At 43.8% G+C, this 20,787-nt stretch overlaps 1 protein-coding gene across 1 annotated transcript in view; it reads left to right on the plus strand.

The window, feature by feature from the left end:
• Nucleotides 1-10,971, plus strand: part of AKT2 (AKT serine/threonine kinase 2) — a 227,166-nt gene extending 216,195 nt beyond the window's left edge. Inside the window, exon 14 of the mRNA XM_030220064.1 lies at nucleotides 9,396-10,971. Within this exon, the coding sequence (XP_030075924.1) occupies nucleotides 9,396-9,475 (80 nt within the window). The 3' untranslated portion in view covers nucleotides 9,476-10,971. The remainder of the gene's footprint in view (nucleotides 1-9,395) is intronic.
• Nucleotides 10,972-20,787: the final 9,816 nt, after the last annotated feature.

The raw sequence follows: 20,787 nt of genomic DNA on the forward strand, positions 1-20,787 counted from the left end.
GTTGCATCAGACTCTTGGGATACATCAGCATCGAGCAGATCTCCCCCTGCCTTGACTTGAGCTTCAATAGTGCCTGTTGGGGCCAAGTATCCTCAGACCCTGCCCCAAGGGCATGTAAGGATTTGACATCATCCTAGTATTGGGCATTGGTCTCCTTCGAGAGATGCACCAGGGCATCAGCATCGCCAGTACTGAGAAGCATCTGTGCCCAGAAGGTTGCACTCCTTGCAAGAATTTGTTGCCAGCAAGAGAGCCTCCACCAGACCGGGGAACAGCCTTCCGATATGACCCTGATGCCTGCTGTGGACCTGTCCCTTTTACTGAAGTCTTGCCTTTTAATGCTGCCTGCCCTGGAGGAGAAGATCCATGGACCTGGAGCTGAGGCAATCAAGGGCATCAACATTGGGCCCAATGTTGGTCCTGCTGATTCTGGAGGCCCATGCTCTGTTATTGGTCATGAATCAACACTGTTGCCCCAAATGGTGGTGGGGTTGGTGCCAGCCAAGATGGCATCAATATCCAGTCCTTGGGGGAGGAATTTTCCTTGGGGCCCATGACCCAGCTTGTTCCTCGCCCGGAGTCTGGACTTGAGTCCAGTAGACTGAGGCAGGTACAAACTCAGACTGAAGATTACCCTGAGTGTGATTTGACCTCTCCCGGGATTCTGGGAAAGACCTGGAGGTTCTCTCAGAAAAGGAATTTGGGCATTCCTTCATTCTGCCCCCTGCCCCCACTCATAAAAGGAGAAAGTCCCCCCTCCCTCCCCCCCAATCAGAGGAGTTCTCTTTTACCAGTTTTGTTCTGGTGATGGCACAGATCATCCATTTAAGGTGGACGTGGAGGATGAGCCCCAAGACAGAGATGTTGGACACCCTTGACTTCGATGCCCCTCCTATGGAAGCTGTGACGATGCCTGTTCAGATTTTTTTAGACAGACACAAAAGAGAGGGTAAAACAGCATACAGTTTTTTTTAGACTGACAGCGTTGTCTATGCTGATTACGCTCTCGGAGCAATTGAGGACTCTATTCCATATCAAAGACCCCTGAGGCAAGCGCCAGTGCGCCAAACATGGCCCGTGTCGAGTCTATCCATCAATTAATAAACAGAGACTTTGATCATCTCAATCCTGAAGGCCCAGTGTTGCTTTTTTGTTCCAGATTTCTTTTAGGAACTTTGCGGTATATCAAATAAATTGAACTTGAACACAGCATCTACAGGTAGTACAATTGAAGCAGTTGAAGAGCCTTCTGTCTGTACAAACCCATTCATAAGAAGATGGATTCTAAGGTCCTAGATTCAAGAAGCTTCAAGTTTCATACCACTCCATGGTTGTCAAATCCGTCTTAAAAGAGCCAGAAGCTCCAAGACTTTGAAGCCTTTTTGGAGGAGTGTATTTCAGAATGCTATACTAACGCTCCACATGCTTTCTTCCCATCTCTTAATGAGCATGCACTGAAGTCCTTAGTGAACAGTGTGGCAGAATTTGCAGACACGCTACCAACTGAAGGCTGCAACACTCTGCCAGACAGTAACCAAGAAGTGGGGTGTCAAAGCTCATGACTCTCTCTAGTGGGTCCAGGGCCTTAGCTATGAGTATAAGGATGCACAGACTCGGCTGCATGCTTTTGACCTAGAAATAGCAGTACAGGAAAAGCTAGTGTGTGTGCCTGCCAGGTGACAAGGTAGAGGACATCACTGATACCATCAGAAGAGACCTGATACCATCAAGTCACTCTCCCATCCCACTCCTGCTGTGACTTTTTCTTAAAGGAGGTTTTTGGACAAAAGGCAAAGGAGATCTTACTACTCTCAAAGACATAGGCATCTTCCTGCCTCCAACCCTTTCCATTTGACCCAGAGCTCATGCCCACACCCAAGCAGCAGAGAGCTTAAACGTCCCAGCCAGCTCCTCATAAATAAGGAATGATCTTTTGACTAGCTCCAGGAGAGCATAGCCGCAGTAAAAGTAACTATACTAGGCAGCTTACTAATAGGAGCAAGGCTGAATTTTTTCCACGAAAGGTGGCCCTTTGTAACCTCAGACAAGTGGGTTTTCAAAATAGTCCAGATGTTAACACCTTTCACTGGTGAAAAATCTCTCCAGATTGCCTACCAAGAGTGTCAAGGTTAAGTTCTCAGCACCAGGAATTGCTTTTACAGGAACACTCTTCACGTTTACGTACCAATGCAGTCAAACTTGTTCTACCAGGGTAAAAGGGAAGTGATTTTTCTCCCAAGTACTTCCTGGTCCCCAAGAAAATAGAGTTTGTCCCGTCCTACACCTAAGGGCCCTGAACGAGTATCTGGGCAAGGAAAGGTTCAGGATGATTTCCCTGGGCACCTTAATCCCCATGGTTCAGCAACATGATTGGCTATGCTCTCTAGATTTAAAGGATGCATATACCGACATTCAGGCCCAGATGCACTAAACGTTTTTCATCGTTAAATGAGCCCTTAAGGAAGAATTCCTATCCTTTCCATGCACTAAAGCCTATTTTTCGACGGTAGTAGCAGCTAACGAAACTGGAATGCAAATGAGAAACTATCATTGAAATGTAGACAATTCGGAATGCACTAACCATACCGACAATAGCAACGATTCACTTACCGCCAGAATTTAACGTCAGCTCAGACCTGTCGTTAAAGCCTGAGCTGTCATCTCCCCACTGCCCCCTGCACGATGAAAAACCAAATTGCTGGCATGTTTTAAAGAAAAGTGGCTCCCTGCTTCCCTGTGCCTAAAATAAAAAAGGAAACTAAATTAGAAAAGGATCGGGAGAGGGCAAGGCGCTCATCAGCAGCGTCCTGTATGGACGGCCTTGCCTTGCCTTGCCCCCCCCCCCCCCCCCCCCGAAGTCCCCGCTGCTCCGTTTGTGAAATAAAAGCTTTTAAAAATGAAACCTTTGCAGTGCTGGGCTCCCCCTCCCTTCCTGTGTCTCTCTTCTTTAGTCGGCAATGCTCCGCCTCCTGCCCTCCTCCACCTCCGTGCTCCCCCCCCCCCCACCACCGACCCCCCCCTCCACCATAATGGCCGGTGCAGCGCCTCTCACCTATGTTCGAAGGCGCTGCACAGGATGGATCAGCTATTCTTGAGCTCTTCTGTCTCCTCCGATGTCTCCTTCTTCCTGTGTCCGCCCTCCTCTGACGTCAGTTATCTACGTAGATAGCTGACATCAGAGGAGGGCGGACACAGGAAGAAAAAAGGAGACATCGGAGGAGACAGAAGAGCTCAAGAATAGCTGATCCATCCTGGTCAGCGCCTTCAACATAGGTGAGAGGTGCTGCATCGGCCATTATGGTGGAGGGGGGGTCCGGTGGGGGGGGGGGGGAGTGGCGGGGATGAAATCGGGGGGGGGGGGGCACGGAGATGGAGGAGGGCAGGAGGCGGAGCATTGCCGACTAAAGAAGAGAGACACAGGAAGGGAGGGGGGAGCCCAGCAACTGCAAAGGTTTCATTTTTAAAAGCTTTTATTTCACAAACGGAGCAGCGGGGACTTCGGGGGGGGGGGGGGGGGGCAAGGCAAGGCCGTCCATACAGGACGCTGCTGATGAGCGCCTTTGCCCCCTCCCGATCCTTTAATGTTTGTGGAGACATGCAGGGGAAAGTGGGGAGCCACGTTTTTGTGTTTTCTTTTTTTTTTCTTACGTTTCTGGCATGCGCAGAGCAGCCAGCATAACGCTTGGGCTGCTTTGCGCATGCTTTACGAGCCGATTACCGACGGGGATTAGTGCATCGTTCTTTACAATACCAGCACCAACTTTTGGGGCTGTGTTTTTGGAGCATGCTTCGTTATTTCAGATTCGGTAAAGGTTTTTACGTTTCTGATTTTTTTACGTTTGCTTGAGGCATCTACCCCTCAGATACATCCTAGCCACAGATTGTATCTGAAATTTTGAGTAGGGAAACATCACTACCAGTATTGCATCAAGCCTTGTGCCTCGCATCTGTTCCCCCAGGGTCTTTACGAAATGTCTTGCAGTGTTGCTACCCAGACTAGAAGTATGTTTCCTACCTGGATGATTGGCTGGTAAAGAGCATATCATGGGAAGGGAGCGCAGGTACCATGTCCAGAACTATTGGGTGCTAGAGTTACTAGGTCATTATCAACTACTCTTATGTCCCATCTACTTCTTTTCAAAGACTGGAGTCTGTAGAGCCCTGCTAGACTCAGTTCAGGCCCGGGCTTCTTCCAGAACAGCATGAAGACATCCTAGTCTGCATTGTGCTCCTGGTCCAACAGAGCTAGCAGTTCACAGCTTGGCAGATTGAGATTTCTGGACCACATGGCCTCCACCATACATGTCATACGCATGGCACATCTTCACTTGAGACTGTGAACTCTAGTTTCCTAATTGTTGCAGGTCTTGGGGAACCTGGCAGACATTATTGATGTTACTCCTGCACTGCAGGAGGTCTCTCTTGTTGTGAACAATGTGGACCAGTTTGACAACGGGACTTCTATTCCAAATCTTCTTTCCCACAAGATGACGACAACAAATGTGTCCAACCAAGGGTGTGGAGCTCATGTAGATGGCTCCAGACTCAGGGTCAGTGGATCCCCTGGAGAGTCAGTTTGCACATAACCTTTAGAGCTAAGGGCAGTATGGAATACTCTAAAGGCTTTCAAAGATTGGCTGATGAACAAAATCATTCTTGTTCAAACAGATGTCCAGGTTGCAAATGCATTATATCAACAAGCAGGGAGGGCTGCATAGAGAGGGGTATAACCAGCAGAAGAAAGGAGGTGTTGATGCCCCTCTACAAGTCGTTGGTGAGGCCCCCACTTAAAGTATTGTGTTCAGTTTTGGAGGCCGTGTCTTGCAAAAGATGTAAAAAGACTGGAAGCGTTGCAAAGAAAAGCTGCAAAAATGGTATGTGATTTGCGTTGCGACCGTACGAGGAGAGACTTGCCGACCTGAACGTATACCTTGGAAGAAAGGAGAAACAGGGGTGACAGGATACAGATGTTCAAATATTTGAAAGGTGTTAATCTGCAAATGAACCTTTTCAGAGATAGGAAGGTGGTAGAACTACAGGACATGAATTGAGTTTGAAGGGGGGCAGACTCAGGAGTAATGTCAGGAAGTATTTTTTCACAGAGAGGGTGGTGGACATGTGGAATGCCCTCCCGCGGGAGGTGGTGGAGATTAAAATGGTAAGGTAATTTAAATTTGCAAGGGATAAACACAAAGGAATCCTGTTTAGAAGGAATGGATCCACAGAATCTTAGCGGTGATTAGGTGGCGATGCTGGTAATTGGGAAGCAAAACCAGTGCTGGGCAGACTTCTACGGTCTATGCCCTGATCGTGACTGAATAGATATTTTAAGGGGTTTCGACATTAGCTTCAGAACTTAGTACAAGAAAAGTGCTGGGCAGACTTCTACGGTCTGTGCCCTGAGAATAGCAAGGACGAATCATTCAAACTCTGGTATAAAGTATCACATACCATGTAAATGAGTTTATCTTGTTGGGCAGACTGAATGGACCATACAGGTCTTTATCTGCCGTCATTTAGTATGTTACCTCCTGTGTCAGGAAGCAGTCGGGTTGTGGACTTGAGTATCCAAACACAGCATGATGCTCTAAGCCACTTACGTGGCAGGGAAGAATAACAGTCTGGCGGACAGACTGAGAAAAGTAATGCAACTACATGAGTGGTAGCTTAACATGAGCATAGACTAGGAGATCTTCTGAGAGTGGGAAACCCTCTCCGTGGATCACTTCACCACTCACGAACAACAAAGTCCCTTGGTACTCCCTCAGACTGAGGTCACATGGCAAGTTAGTCTTTGATGCATTCCTTTTTGATGGGGATACAGGTTTTCTGTATGCCTATTCTCCTATACCTTTACTGACAAGAACTTTGCTGAAACTCAAGCAGGACAGAGGGACCATGATCCTCATCACCCCCTATTGGCTGAGACAGATATGGTTTCCTCTATTTCTGGAGTTAGCCTTCAGAGACCCAAGGAGACTGGAGTGCGTTCTAGCCCTTGTCACCCAGATCGAGGGGTCACTTAAACATCCAAGCTTCCAGACCCTAGCCCTCACAGCTTGGACGTTGTTGAGAGGCTAGAAATTGATTCCAACTGCATGAGCATGTCTCCCATGACATCCTTGCTTCCAGAAAAGATTCCATTAAGAGGTCATATTTCAAGTGGAGGAGGTTTGCTGTCTGGTGTGAGGGCTGATCCCTAGATCAATGGTTTCCAAACCATTGCACTACCTCCACTTCATGCAATTCTCTGTCATGCATATTCATTGTGGATATTCTTAAAACCTGACTGGTTGGGGTGCGTCCAGGACCAGATTTGGGAACCAATTTCCTAGATCCTATTCCCTGTCCTATACAAAAACTGGTTGAGTACCTTGTAACTTACTAGAGTCTGGGCTCAAAACAACTCTGTTAGGATTCACTTTAGTGCAGATAGCACTTACCAACGTTTAGAGGGTAAGATCATCATCTCTGTTCAGTACTCTAGTTACCCGCTTCATGAGAGGCTTTTAGCTATAGTTTATAGTTTCATTAAACATTTGCTAAACTGCTCTTGCTGATGAGCAGAACTAAGCGGTGTACAGACTATAAAAGAAAGAGGAAAGGAATTCATTATTCAATAGGAAGATAACAAAGACTATAAAAACAGAGAGTTGCATGCCGGCCCAATCAGTTAGGACTTCATAGGCTTGTTGAAACAGCCCTGTTTTCAATTCTGATTTGAAACTTTTTAATTCATGAATACTGCAGACATGAAGCGATAAGCCATTCCAAATATATGATTCAGGAAAGAGAAAAGCATAAGGTCTGGTCAGCTCGTAGTGTGCAAGTCTTGGTCCTGGAAGGATAAGACGGTGGTCATTCAGGAAACATAAAATTTGAGTTGGGGTATAAGGAATAGTAGGAATAGCTAAATATTCTTGGTAACCGAACTGAGGGCTTTAAAGGTCAGAACAGCTATTTGTTACTCGGGCCCCATGGTCAAACCCTTCCCCAATGTTCTAGTCCTCACCCAGCTAATGAAAGCTCCATTTGAGCCACTTGATTCTGGTTTCTGACCTGGAAAGTCTTATTCTTGATGGTGGTCACTTCAGCCCTCAGGGTCGATGATCCTAGGGCCTAGTAGCTGATCCACCTTTATTCAAGATTCATCATAAGAATAGTTCTTTGCACTCATCCCAAGTTCTTTGCTAAAGTAGTATCGGTATTCAGTCTTAACCGGTCAATTGTTCTGCCAAGTTATTAAAAACTTTCTATCCCGCCTACACACAGCAAGCAAGCAAGCTAGTCAGCATACAGCCTAAAATAATAGGAGAGAGGAAGAATAAAAAGAAATAATATACATACCTTACATGAAACAAAAGTATCTGGGTAGAACTACAATATTAATAGAAAAGGAGGGAGGAAGAAAAAAATAAGAACGGGGAAGAGACACACAATCTGGTAACAAGACTTTATCTGAAATAGAATTAGGTGTATGCGTCATGAAATAAAAAAAGTTTTAAGTTCCGTTTTAAAGAGGGTTAATGAAGTGATTTGATGAAAATGGGATGCACTGCACACTTTGAACTGTCAAAGAACCTTGGCCTTCTGTCTGGAGCGGACTAAATCCCATAGACAATCGATCCAGCTTGTTTTTAACCTAACAGGATGGGGGTAGCCGATGGTAAATGCACTTTATCTCTAGTTGGCTGCAAATTGTATCTCCTTACTTATGCCCAGGCTAGACTGACTGTAGAGGGTCATGTCACAGTCAATAATGGCAGAGCCACGAGGTCATCCTCCATAGAGGAGATTTGTAAAGCTGCAACATGGTCTTCTGTCTGCAGATTCATATCTCGTTACTGTCTCGAACAAGATTCCTGACCCAATAGTCGATTTGGTCAGTCAGTTCTTCAGAATTTTTTCAGGGTCTAGAATCCAACTCCACTTCTCCAGGCCCATTAAGTATGAAAAATACATCTGTTCTAGGCCTAGCCTGTTGCAGGCCTTGTTTCTTTCCCTTTTTTTGTTTCAGACAGCTTGATAGGGATTCCCATACGTGGTAATGTGGTGTTCTGCTTGTCCTCAGAGAAAGCAAAGCTACTCTCCTGTGGCAGGTGTTCAATGAGGACAGCAGAACACACATTTACACATACCCACCCACCTTCCCTGAGAGTTGTGTTCTATTAGCTTTTGTAATAGACTGGTTCCGTGCGGTAGGGGTGGGCAGGAATGCATGCATGGCATAATCTTCCAGAGACTTCCAGAAAAGTTGCTGGGAAGTTCTCCCATATGTCTCTTTCAAAAAGTACAAAGATGGGGGGACACTCAATGAGGTTACATGGAAATACTTTTAAAACAAATAGGAGGAATATTTTTTCATGCAATGAATACTTAAGCTCTGTAACTCATTTCCGGAGACACTGGTAACATCAGTTTCGTATCTGGGTTTAAAAAACGGTTTGGATAGTTCATGGATGACAAATCCATAGTCTGCTATTGAAATAGACTTGGGGAAGCCACTGCTTGCCCTGGGATTGTTAGCATGGAATGTTGCTACTATTTGAGTTTCTGCCAGGTACTTGTGACCTGGATTGGCCACTGTTGGTAATCAAGATACTGGGCTTAGATTGCACCATTGGTCTGACCCAGTATTGCTGTTCTTATGTTCTTACATCACTTATGTGAGGAAATATGTGCCCTGCTGTCTTGGAGAACACCTGCTACAGGTGAATAACTTTGCTTTTTATGAGGGTAGGTCAATGTAAGTTATAGTGTCCAAGAGCACTTTTCCTGCTATACAACACCTTAGTGGGAGGAGCTCTTGAACATCTGCAGTAAACCAGCACACAGTTTAGAAGGAAAGTGTTATCAGGGTTGCATGCCACTTCCTTTTTCAACCACTGCACTTGACTGAAACCAGGAGGAATCATTGTTTTACAACATTGTAATATGCAACTGCACAGACAGAAACCATTAACAAACCAGAATTCTAGTGTTGGAGTCAGATTTCAGGTATGATTGTATTAGGTATATGGTGTGTTTGTTATGGAGCAAGGGAAAGCTGGAGATCAGTGTTGTGACAGTGTCATTTCTCTAAAACAGGGGTTCTCAACCGAATCCTCAGAACATGCACAGCCAGTCAGGTTTTATTTATTTATTTATTGCATTTGTATCCCACCTATTTGCAGGCTCAAAGTGGCTTACAGAGTGTGGTTATGACATGATCATAATGAATATGCATGAGGTAAATTTGCATGTACCATATGCAATATCTCATGCATGTTCATTGTGGATATCCTGAAAACCACATTAACTGGGTCTGTCCTGAGGATTAAGTTGAGGAACCCTGCTCTATAGTTATAACCCACTAGGTCTCACCTTAACCTGATTCTCCTGTCTTCTAATCACAGATGATAACATGGACCCACTGGAGCCTGACCAGCAGACACATTTTCCTCAGTTCTCCTACTCTGCCAGTATACGAGAGTAATCTGCAGCAGCAAGGAAACAAACGAGAGACTTGAACTTTCAGCATGAAAGATACTTCTTACATGAATTTATCATTTACAAAAGCTGGAAACATCTCCTTGGGGAAAATACTCCAGAGACTTGCTCCATGGAGGTACAAAGCCGCTCAGAAACCGAGAAATTTGTTTGGAATAGTTTTTATTATTACTTATGAAGACAAAAAGTAAAATTGATGATGATGTAAAAGCGCCTTCATACGAACGGGATCTCTACCATAGTAAAAACTTTAGTACCATCCCTACAGTCATGTGCAGGATACTGGGTCTTGGCAGTGCCTTTCTGCATTTGGCGTATGTGTTGGCTCTGTGAATGGGAGAGAGAAGAATGTTCTCTCTTCAGAAACACTTGGATAATCCATGAAGGCAGAGGAAGAGAAAGAAAATGCTTAAGGCCAAACTCAGAAATACACATGCACCCCTAATAAATGAGGATGCAAAATGGAGACAGGATCCTGCAGCAGCACACTCACATGTGCCCCAGCACCAATGAAAACACATAGACAGAGCCAAGATTTCTATTCGTACTCTGAAAGTTCTGATTTCTAGTTCCAAGCTCTAGTCAGTGGACCATCTTCTACAAGTAGTTTCTGCTTTTTAAGCCATAAAATAATTAGGTTAACCACCTTGCTTGTCCTCTCTAAGGAGATGTCCTTTCTGAAGTGGAATCACACCCTGTCTTTCCTAAAGTCAAGTGTTGTCCCTGAGCTTATTTTTAGTAGGGTGTAGTGCAGGCCTTTTATGTAAAACATGTTTTAAGAACCCAGGTACAGCTCCTGGCTACATACTCTTCAGCTGCAGTAGCTTAAGGTAATTAAAGTAAGGGTTATTTTTTAGTTTAAACATAATCTCAACTGGGAGGTAGAACACTCAAGTATTGAAAAATCTGAGTGCACCCCTTACTGGATCATGTCTGCCCTAGCAATGGTGCCTTTTGCTTGTCCTTTTTTGTAAGGCTGTACCGGACCTTTATTCAGTGGCCTTAGCACCCCCCCCCCCCCCTTTTTTTTTTTTTTGTAATCGGAGGTGGTATTTGTGCCACCAGTAAACATCTACAATTGCGCATATGCAGGTTTCTCTAGAAAAAAAGCTCATACGTCATTAAATTTGAGAACATTAAAAAAGCAAGCCTCCAGATGGCTGCTGTCAGTGAGGGATATTGTCCTCTGTGCCTTTTTAACCTTTGTTACTGCTTTTCATTAACTTGTTGCTTTAAAGGGATAACCACACTCTGCTTTCTAGTGGGAGACATATTGTAAATGTTCCCCGCCTCTCCCTCATTCCCAGAATTGCCTTCCAACGGAGCTGGACATTTGATAACTAGATTTTTCCCACAGTGAAGCGCTTCACCACAGAACTGTGCAGTGATTCAGACACTGCCCACATGATCTGTAATTAACAGTGTGACCGTGATATCACTCATTGATGGACCAGTTGGGTGCTGTAGTGTGAATGTATGATATCACCTTTTTTCTCAGGAAGAACAGAGACAAGTGCCTTGTTTTGGCATGTACTGATTGCATCACACAGAAAAGCATGTTGGCATATAATGATTGCATCACACACAAGCTCAGCCTGTGGCATAGAGATCAGCTGCACTCTGGAAGGTTGCTGCCTTTTTCTGGATAACGTTAATTACAGCAGGTCTGTTAGTATCTTTATAAATCTGATGTTTCATGACAAGAGCTAAAGAAACTACTGGACTTTGTTTTCCATACTTCACAAGTAATATACAAGGGAAAATCCGGTGACCTCTTGATTCCTTAATACAGAAGTGCTTCTTCTTTCTTAACACTTGATTCTTTTCTATAATGAGTTGATTTCCCTTTCAGATGGATCCTTGAAACTTAGGTGGCTATCTTGGGACAGTCATGGTTTATGGGATATGGCCAGCCCAACCATTAGGCATGAATAGACGGATGTTGGGGGCAGCAACTTTAATATTTAATAAAAGTATGATGTCCAATTATGCATTTTTATAGGGTTGTCATTGGATGATCATGATTGTTGAGTTTAATTATCAAACTCTTGGGGAAGGGGAAATGGGTCAAAGGCCAGAAATTTAATTGAAGGGGTGCAAGACTGAAGGTTCGCCAAGGGGTGCCGAATATTCTTGCCTAATGGATTGATCAGCTGCCTTATGAGAATGTGAAAACCAGGAACGTTTGGTGTTGCTTATATTACAGAATCAACTGCAGCTGCTCTCCAGCTCTACCTTTAGATATCTCAAGCTTTTAAGATGCACAACTTGAGGATACAGGTTTTGCTATCTTACGTGTAAAACTGTCAGAAGAGAGGATTGTAACTTTTACTTTTATTTCCCCTATATATATATATATATATATATTTTTTTTTTTAGAACTCTTCCCCCACCCTGTTTTCCCTGTGTACAGTGGCTGTTTATGATCGTGCCACTTATTAGTTTTCACTGGTTACCAGTGGTCTATAGAAGTCACTTGAAAATAATTATTCTCCATGGATGAATAGGATATAATCAGCCACACACATGGGTACTGAGCCCTTTGGTCTAGTGCTTTATAAATATTCTTCTTTTTAGCTGTTTATAAATCCTTCTTTCCTTTGCTACAGAAGAAAAGAGAGTGAGTGCAAATCTGTTACCATTCTGCCATGTGGATATTAAAGACTGAGTGGGACAAGTTACGTGTGGGTGGGCAGGAGCATTGGAGCTTACCCAGAAAGCTTTCTAAGCTCATCTTGGCTCTGGGAGGGTGGCTGCGAACTGGCATCATCAAGATGACACCCATGTGTGGCTGATTTATTCTGCTGTCCACCGAGAACCTGTGTTACAGGTAAGCAACTTCACTTTCTTGTCCATAGGGCATTGTACATTGTCATCCCTGATTATTTGTTCAATTTGCTGATCCCTTATAATACAGGTCATCCATTGTGTTCCATATGTTAACACGTTTGGCCTTCCACTTCTTGTTCAGATGCATTTTGATTGTCTTTAGTTATGCAGCTGCCCTATTTTGCAGCTTCCTTTCTCGGTCTTCAACTGGAGTCAGTCTACCTGTTCACCCAAGCCTTTGGGGATGGGGGTGGTGCTCAATGGGCAGCAGTGGGGTGGGGGGTGGCTGCAGGTTGCCTGCTGACTTTTTTTGTTTTTCCTTCTGAACTTCCATCTTGCTCATTCAGTTGCATTTATTATGAACATTTTCGCGCTATGTACGGTCAAGAAGCAGTATATGAAATCAGTAGACTGTTCCTGGGGATCCAATGGCTGTGAAACATAGAAATATAGGACCACTTGCATTAAATTAGTAGCCATGGTTTGACATCTTTAGGAAAGAATGTGATAACCTCCTCTTTCTCCTTCCATGTTGTATATTTAAAAAAAAAAAAAAACCAGACAGATCAGTATTCAGAATCATTTATGGTGTCATATGAAGAGTGGTGAAATACAGGCATTGTCCACATATCCACAGATTCTATATATGGTGCTTTTGAGTTGTGCACACAAATTTGGAAGTGCGTCCAATTTGCTTGCACAACTTGATTAGTGAGTCAATCAGCACCATTAACTGGGCAATAAGCAATTATTGGAACTAATTGGCAAGAATTAGAATTTATAAATGCATCTTTTTAGGTGTATTCTATAAAGTGGTGCATTCAAATTCTAGTGTGTGGATCTGAAAAGGGACGTGACCGTGGGAGGAGCATGGGTGGGTTGGGGTGGCATTCTTAACATGTGCGTTGTTATAGAATTAGCGGGATCCACACCTAATTTACACATGGAGAATCATTGGTGTGTTAACTTTTAAGTGTGGTTTATAGAATATCACTAAGTTCTGTTGTTGTTTTTTTTTCAGCAGAACTTATAGAATCTAGTCTATAATGGGTATTTAAGTCTAAGTGCAGACATAACTGTATAGGGTTGTTATCCATATAAAGGTATGCTGGAATACTGAACAGTCAGATGTAAATATAAAGTCTGACTGAACAAGTGTATGGAAAAGTTGTGTACATCTTTACGTGGTTGCCAGACTGCTAGGTATTGACCTCACAAAATTTAAAGCAATAATCTTACCTTTAATTGCCTTAAACATGGAAAGAATCCACTTCATCACTACATTTTGAGTGGTATGGTAATGGCTTGCCACAGTGTTGTAGATAATGGTGACCTGTTTATTATCTTAGTAATAAGGCAAGTGGCAGTAGAGGCAGCTGGGGGGGGGGAGCAGCCCATTCTAGTCCTGTTGTGGCTGCTCGCTTAGTAAAAAAATAAAAAGCATATGATCTGTTTTATAGGTTCATCGTAACCTTATTCGATTTGACTAGAATCTACCATTTGATGTTCTCTGGCAGGGAGTACTCAGGGCATGATCCCTGTAACGGAAAGGGATTCTGCTTTGTGATTTTGCAGTACATTAAATATGCTAGCTCTTCTATCCACCTGTATCCAGCATATGGTGCTTTGGGAAAGGGCATTGCAGGTTGTTGACCTATTGTCCCAGCTCCCCGAAAGGTTTTCTTCATTGTTTGGGAGAATCTGGGATTTGACATTGCTGCTAGTTTTATTTTAAGTTGAAACTACTAAATTACAGCTGGAGGAGACAGAAATACCTAATTTTTTCTCCTGCCCCCCTTTCAATTTAATTAGGGTGACTGTACTTTGATAGAAAGCTACGGAACTTTCTGTGGCATTTGCCTGACAACATTTTGGGTAATTCCATCTTTTCAGGAAGAGGCTTCCAGTTCCAAGGGCACTCTCCTACCTTTACTCAGAAATGAAGTGAAGAAGGGCTGCAGTCTGTTTGGCTCATCGCATGTGTCGGAGGTGTTTTTTAACCTTCATTCCAAGCCCAAAGAGCAGGCAAATCTGTTGCTGGTTTTCTAGCTCCTTTTTCCAATGTATTCTAATAGACCTTACTATGAAAATGTTTTTTAAACAGAAGTTGGCAAGAAATCCAGGACATATGTTCCTATTCTTCCAGACTTTTGAGAAGTCTGCATGCAAGTTCTCAGAATTTAAGCAAGCACCAAGTCTCACAAGTGTAAGGACCCCTTGAAGTAGAAAGAAGCTGGGTTAGTTACTAGCCTTGTTCTTTGGAATTTGAGGGGAAGATATTCAAAGCAATTTTAAATGGCCAGAAAACAGCTTCTGGCCAATTAAATAGCTTGTCTGGGGCTAACGGGACATAATCAGCAGCATTTAACTGGACAGTGCTGTTGAAAATGCATGGTTGGCGCCAAAACCGGAACTGGCCATTTTGGGGATGTTCCCAGGGCGGAGTCAGTACTTAGGTGGTTAAGTGCAGACATTCAGCATAACCGTGTAAATAGGACCACATAAAACACAGTTCTGTCTGTATGTACTTCATAGCTGCTTCAGTGCTGAATATTGCACTTAACATAAGAATAGCCATACTAGTCAGACCAATGGTCCATCTAGCCCAGTATCCTGCTTCCAACAGTGGCCAATCCAGGCATTGTTTTCATTGCCTATGTATACGCAGAAATTCAATGCCAGAGCCCGGACATGACTCGGCATTGAATTTCCGGGGATAACGCCACCGCCGGCTAAATATCTACCCCTAAGTCTTTCAATCTATGTGAATGAATGCTGTGCTGTGCTGTCTATTAACACTACTATCCAGATTCCATGTTACAGGTAAGGCACAAAAGTGATGGCACTACTTGTGGATTAATGCGATTATTGTCTAGTAAATCTGGAATGTGATGCTCTGTGTTTGAGCTTTTTTCACTGGAGATGCCTGATGCTATGACACCAGCTTATCAAAAAATATATAGGTCCCCAATATGACCTCTGGTAAAGATCTCAGTAATAGTCTACAAAATTCCAGAGTATAAAGGAGACAAAACAATAAAAGGATTGACCCAGAAAATCTATAAAAGTAACATTTTTGAAGGTGATAGAGAAGTTCTCAGAGTATAAACTCACCCAAGTGAGGCTACACAAAGTGATTTACGTCTCTAAGGGTGGGCAAGTTTATCGATCATAGATGTGAGCAAATGCACACCAGTGCTCTAATTGTGCTATAAATAATGGTAACAGTAATAAACTTTATACCTCACTCAAAATGTAAAACCTTCTGGGTCAATCCAATCACTTGTTCCGTCAAACCTCATGCACACGATATTTAAAAGTTGAAGATGTACGTCTTTCAAATGTTCATACTCGCTATGACACAGCTTTTTTTGACAATGCAGAAAGGGTCGGAAACTGATGATAAAGGGAGATGGGTAGAGCTGTCAGAAGTGCTAATTACAAATGTGTTTTGGCATCATATGACCTTGCATCCACCCATTGAGAAGGCAGCCCCAAAATAAGCATCCTTGCTAAAACCAAGAGTGTAACTGCATTTCCTGGGTGTTTGCAGGTATCTAGTGCATGCATGCTGTTTTAATTGTACCCTGGAGAAAATGGGATTGCCTGATTTAAATTTTGTTAGAATATATTTGGTATGGGGACTGAATAGTTACCAGAAAAAGGATATCCGCAAATAATTGGACTTTTCCCTGGCTCCACTGTTGTCCAGAATGCAGATGCTTACAAATTTGGCATGTCATTAATTCACTTCTACCCTTATGTCATAAGTAAATTACAGATCTAAAGAAAGGAAATGTTAAGAGTCCCTGAGCCTAATAGGTTTCTAAGTGATTGAGTGGTGGGATCTTGCTATCGGGGTACAGTAAGTGGAAGATAAGCAGGGTAACTCTATAGAGGTGCCTACTTTCCTTCATAGAATACCAGTGTAACGTGTCAAACACATGCCTACAATTAAGGCGTGATCACTTACACTGGCCATTAGTGTTAATGATCATACCTAAATTGCAAAGGCGTGCACTTGGTTTATTACATTTTGTGACTATTCCCCGGATTCTGTAAATGGCAATAAAGGTAATGGCATGCAAATTGGCGCATAGCCAATTTGCAAACACAACCTAATTGCTTAAGCTAATTGGTGCCAATAATTGGCCACTAACAATTATTGGCACTAATTGGAACTAAGGATTTACACGTGCAACTTTCTAAGCGTATTCTGTAAAGTGATGCACTTAAATTCTAATAAGCAGATCACAAAAGGGAGCTTGGCCGTGGGAGGGGAGTTCCTAAAAATTGTGCTCAATGTTATAGAATATGCCCGAATCACTCCTAAATTAGGTGCGGGCATTTATACCAGGTTTTAGTTGGTATAAATGATCACATCTAAATTTTAGTCGTGGGGACAGGTGCTACACCTATTCTGTAAACCACACCTAACTTTAGGCGAGGTTTACAGAATAGCACTATGCACGGGATTTTTTTAGGCGCTGATTTTTTTTAGGCACCATTATAGAATCTAGTCCAGTGTGCATAACTGTGTGCCCTACCCATGCCCCACACAGACTCCACTCATCTGAACGCTCGCCTCAAACTACAGGCCATGTAAGTGCCATTTTATAAACTAGTGAGTAGGCAGAATATTGGCATTTACTTAAATATATGAAAGTATTCTCATTTGCATGCATTCATGGCACCTAAATCTTAGAGCTTTCTTTATAAAAATACTCTTTTGTTTTCTGCCTGTTTGCTCCTTTTCTGAGTGCCTTTAATTTTTTAAATCTAATTTTAAAACATCAACATATGTTCATTTATCTGGGATGTCTCCAGAATACCAGGGTGGATTCTCAGTTTGGTTCATTTATTGTTATATATATATATATATATAATCTTTTGACTCTGGCTCAGGTCACCGGTGAAATAAAGACCTTTCTATGTTCGCTTTCCCTGCATTTCTTGGCCAGGGAGAGCTGGGATAAAGATACTGAATAAAATTAATCTTTTGTACCAGGCGCATAAGCGTTTTTAAAACAGTTATTAGAATTATATATTATGAACTGATATGTGTTAACAGTCAGGTTTTATGGGGATTTGTTTTCTTTCTTTTTGCAGTTTTGAAAGTAAATCTGACACTGTGTAATGCAAAAATGAACTATTTAAATATAGTAATTTTTTTATCATGGGATAAATAAATTTCCTTGTGTTTTACCAAAAACTAAACAAGCGCATATTCCGTGCAGCAGGGTTTCTCGTCTGTAGCAGCATTTCTCCCCGTTACTTTTGTAAAATATTGTTTGTGAGCTCCAAATGGTGCATGGTTTTATTTGATTTTATTTTTCAGCAGACAAGCTTCCCAGAGTTGGGGGTTATTTCTTCTGTAAATCTTGGGATCCTTCTGCTGTTTCACATCTTGTTTCATACGGTACAAGCAATAACAGTAAATAAAATAAATTTACATTCCAGAGACTCTCATTTATTCTATTAGTTCAAGTGCTTACACGTTCTGCATTTTCACTTACAGAGCATTGCATATTGTGAAAGTAAGTTCTCTTCTTTGATTAGTATAATGGAACAAAAATTCCTACAGAAACCAGTGTTGCAAATGCTGTCTGCCATACAACCCTATTGTGTGTATGTTTGTTGCAGAAATGTTTTAGATACTTTCTGTTGTAACAGTTTGCTTTCTTTTTCTGATTGGGTGGCCGTTATGATTTCCATTGTGTTAGCAATATTTCTACTGTGGTACTTATTTTTTCGTGTTTAATGCATAATTTGAATCCTTTACTCTTAAGGTTAAATTCTTTTCTCCGAGGACAAGCAGGCTGCTTATTCTCACATGTGGGTCGACGTCTGCGTTGGCCCGGGAACCGGCATTTTGCCACAGCAAAAAAAAAAAAAAAAAGTTTTGCTGGAGTCTTCTGGCGCTTGCACCGCACATGCGCGGACTAACTTCCCGCCCGCCATGTGAGCACATACCTCAGTTTTCTTTTTTCCGCGATGAGGTACGGCAGGTTTTTTCCTGTGCTCATTTGACCCAGGAAAGAGTCTTGTGCTTTCAGAGCTTTTTTCGCGTTTACGTGTTGCTTTTCTTCCTTGTTTAAAAAAAAAAAAGAAATTTCACAATTTCCTTTTTACATCTTTATTTCCAAAGTTAGTTTTTTCTTTCTTTTTTGACGTGGACGGTTTTTAGGCCGCGCAGTTGGGTTTCTCCCCCTTTTTTGTGCCCCCCTTACTTTTGGCACAATCGAGACCTTTAATTTCGCCGAGGCCGTTTTTCCTTACATGTCATCGAGGACACCCAGTGGCTTCAAACGTTGTACTCGGTGCAACCGGATCATCTCGGGCACTGATACCCATTCCTGGTGTATCCTGTTCCTTGGGCCCGACCACAGCCCAGCTGCTTGTAATCTGTGTCTTCGTATGAAGAAACGCACCCAAGTAGCGTGAGAAGCCCAACGAGAGAAACGTTTTGGGGCTCGGTCCAGTCCTTCAACGTCAGCATCGACATCGGTACCAAGGTCGTATCAACATCGAGGGAAGCATTGATGTCAGGAGCAGAGGTAATGACTGCTGAGAGATCAAGTCGCGCTGGGACTAGTGAGGCATCGAGTGGGTCTCCACCTGCCTTGAGGCCTCCTGATATGCAGCCCCCCCCCCCCCGAGGACCAACCATTGTCGGACCCGACCCTGAAGAAACGTGAGGATTCCACGTCCTCGTCGGTACTGAGGAGTCTCAATGACAGGCATCGAGCGAAGGCGAAGAAGCATTGTCACATCTTTCGACACACAGTGCCGGGAGCTCCGGGGCGTCGAGGGATTCAGCACCTAAGAAGCGTCAGCACCAAGAGGATTGCTCACCCTCCATACTGGAGGTGCTGGTGCGTCGGTCTCTTAGCAGCCCGGTACCTGCACCTGAGCCTCAGCAAATTCTGCCACTGGCTGTTCCACCGACCCCGTAGCCTTCTCCAATTGGGCCTCTCAACAAGCGCATCTGGGCCAGTGTCGGGGGTGCTTGAAAGGAGACTGTCTCCTCCTGAGAGTCTTTCCTTTACATTTTTTTGTCCGGGAAATGGCTATGGCTATTCCATTCCCTATGGAGGTTGAGGATGAGCCCAGAGCTGAGATGCTCGAGGTCCTGGACTGTCCTTCTCCACCTAAGGAAGCTGTGACGGCCCCTCTACATAAGGTACTGAAGGAAGTCCTTATGCGGAACTGGTCATTCCCTCTGTCTAGCCCCATGATCCCGAAGAAAGGTGATTCCCAGTATCGGATCCACGGTGAACCTGGATTGATGAGATCTCAGTTACCCCACAAGTCCATTGTGGTGGACTCCACCCTCAAAAGAGCCAAGAGTACTAGAGACTATGCCTCGGCACCCCCAGGCAGAGAAGCTAGGACCTTGGACTCTTTTGGGAGGAAAACATATCAGTTTGCTATGCTCGTTTCCCATATCCAGTTCTACCAGCTCTTCATGCAGAACTTGGTGAGGCAGCTGTCTAGCTTGGTCGATGCCCTCATTCTGGAGCAGGTCAAGCCTTTTCGCCAGGTGGTAAGGCAACAGAAGCCATGTCGTAAATTCCTGGTCAGGGGCGCTTACGACTCTTTTGATGTGGCATCCAGAATCTCTGCTCAAGGTATAGTGATGCGCAGACTCCTAGTTCTATGACTCTGACGTGGATCATTCGGTCCAGCAGCGGATGGCGGATGTACCTTGCTGGAGGATAACCTTTTTGGTGAAAAAGTAGAGGATGTTGTTGACCCCAGATCAAGAAGCATAATGATGCTATGGATTCTCTCTCCCGCTGCCCAGCCTTCTACAACCTCATCTAGGAATTTTTGTGGGGGTGGGGGGGGGGAAGAGGAGTGCTCCTTATTCCTATGCTAGGCGCAGGTACACTCTGGCTTCTCGATAGCCTAGTCAGGCTCAGCCCCAGCGCGCTCGTTATCGTCAACAGCATGCGCCTAAGGCCCCTGCTGCTCCCCAGCAAAAGCAAGGGATGAGCTTTTGACTTGCTCCAGTTAAGCATAGCCGCAGTAAAAGTGTCTGTACCGGACGGCTTGCCAGTTGGAAGGGGATTAATGTTTTTTCAGCAAAGGTGGCCTCCAACTGGTGGGTCCTTCAAATAGTCCAGTTAGGATACACCCTCAATCTGGAATCCAAACCTCCAAATTGCCCACCGGGAGCTCATCCTTACAGCTCCCAGCACAAGCAGGTACTTGCAGAGGAACTCTCCACCCTTCTAGAGGCCCATGTGGTCGAACTCATTCCACCAGGGGAAGAAGGGCTGGGATTCTATTCCCGGTACTTCCTTGTGCAAAAGAAAATGGGGGATGCATCCCATCCTACACCTAAGAGGAGATTCTATTCCAGGTACTTCTTTGTGCAAAAGAAAACGGGGGATACGTCCCATCCTAGACCTAAGAGCTCTGAACAAATTCCTAGTCCGAGAAAAGTTCAGGATGGTTTCCCTG

The sequence above is a fragment of the Microcaecilia unicolor genome, chromosome 11, assembly GCF_901765095.1.
Source record: "Microcaecilia unicolor chromosome 11, aMicUni1.1, whole genome shotgun sequence".
Classification (NCBI taxonomy): domain Eukaryota; kingdom Metazoa; phylum Chordata; class Amphibia; order Gymnophiona; family Siphonopidae; genus Microcaecilia; species Microcaecilia unicolor.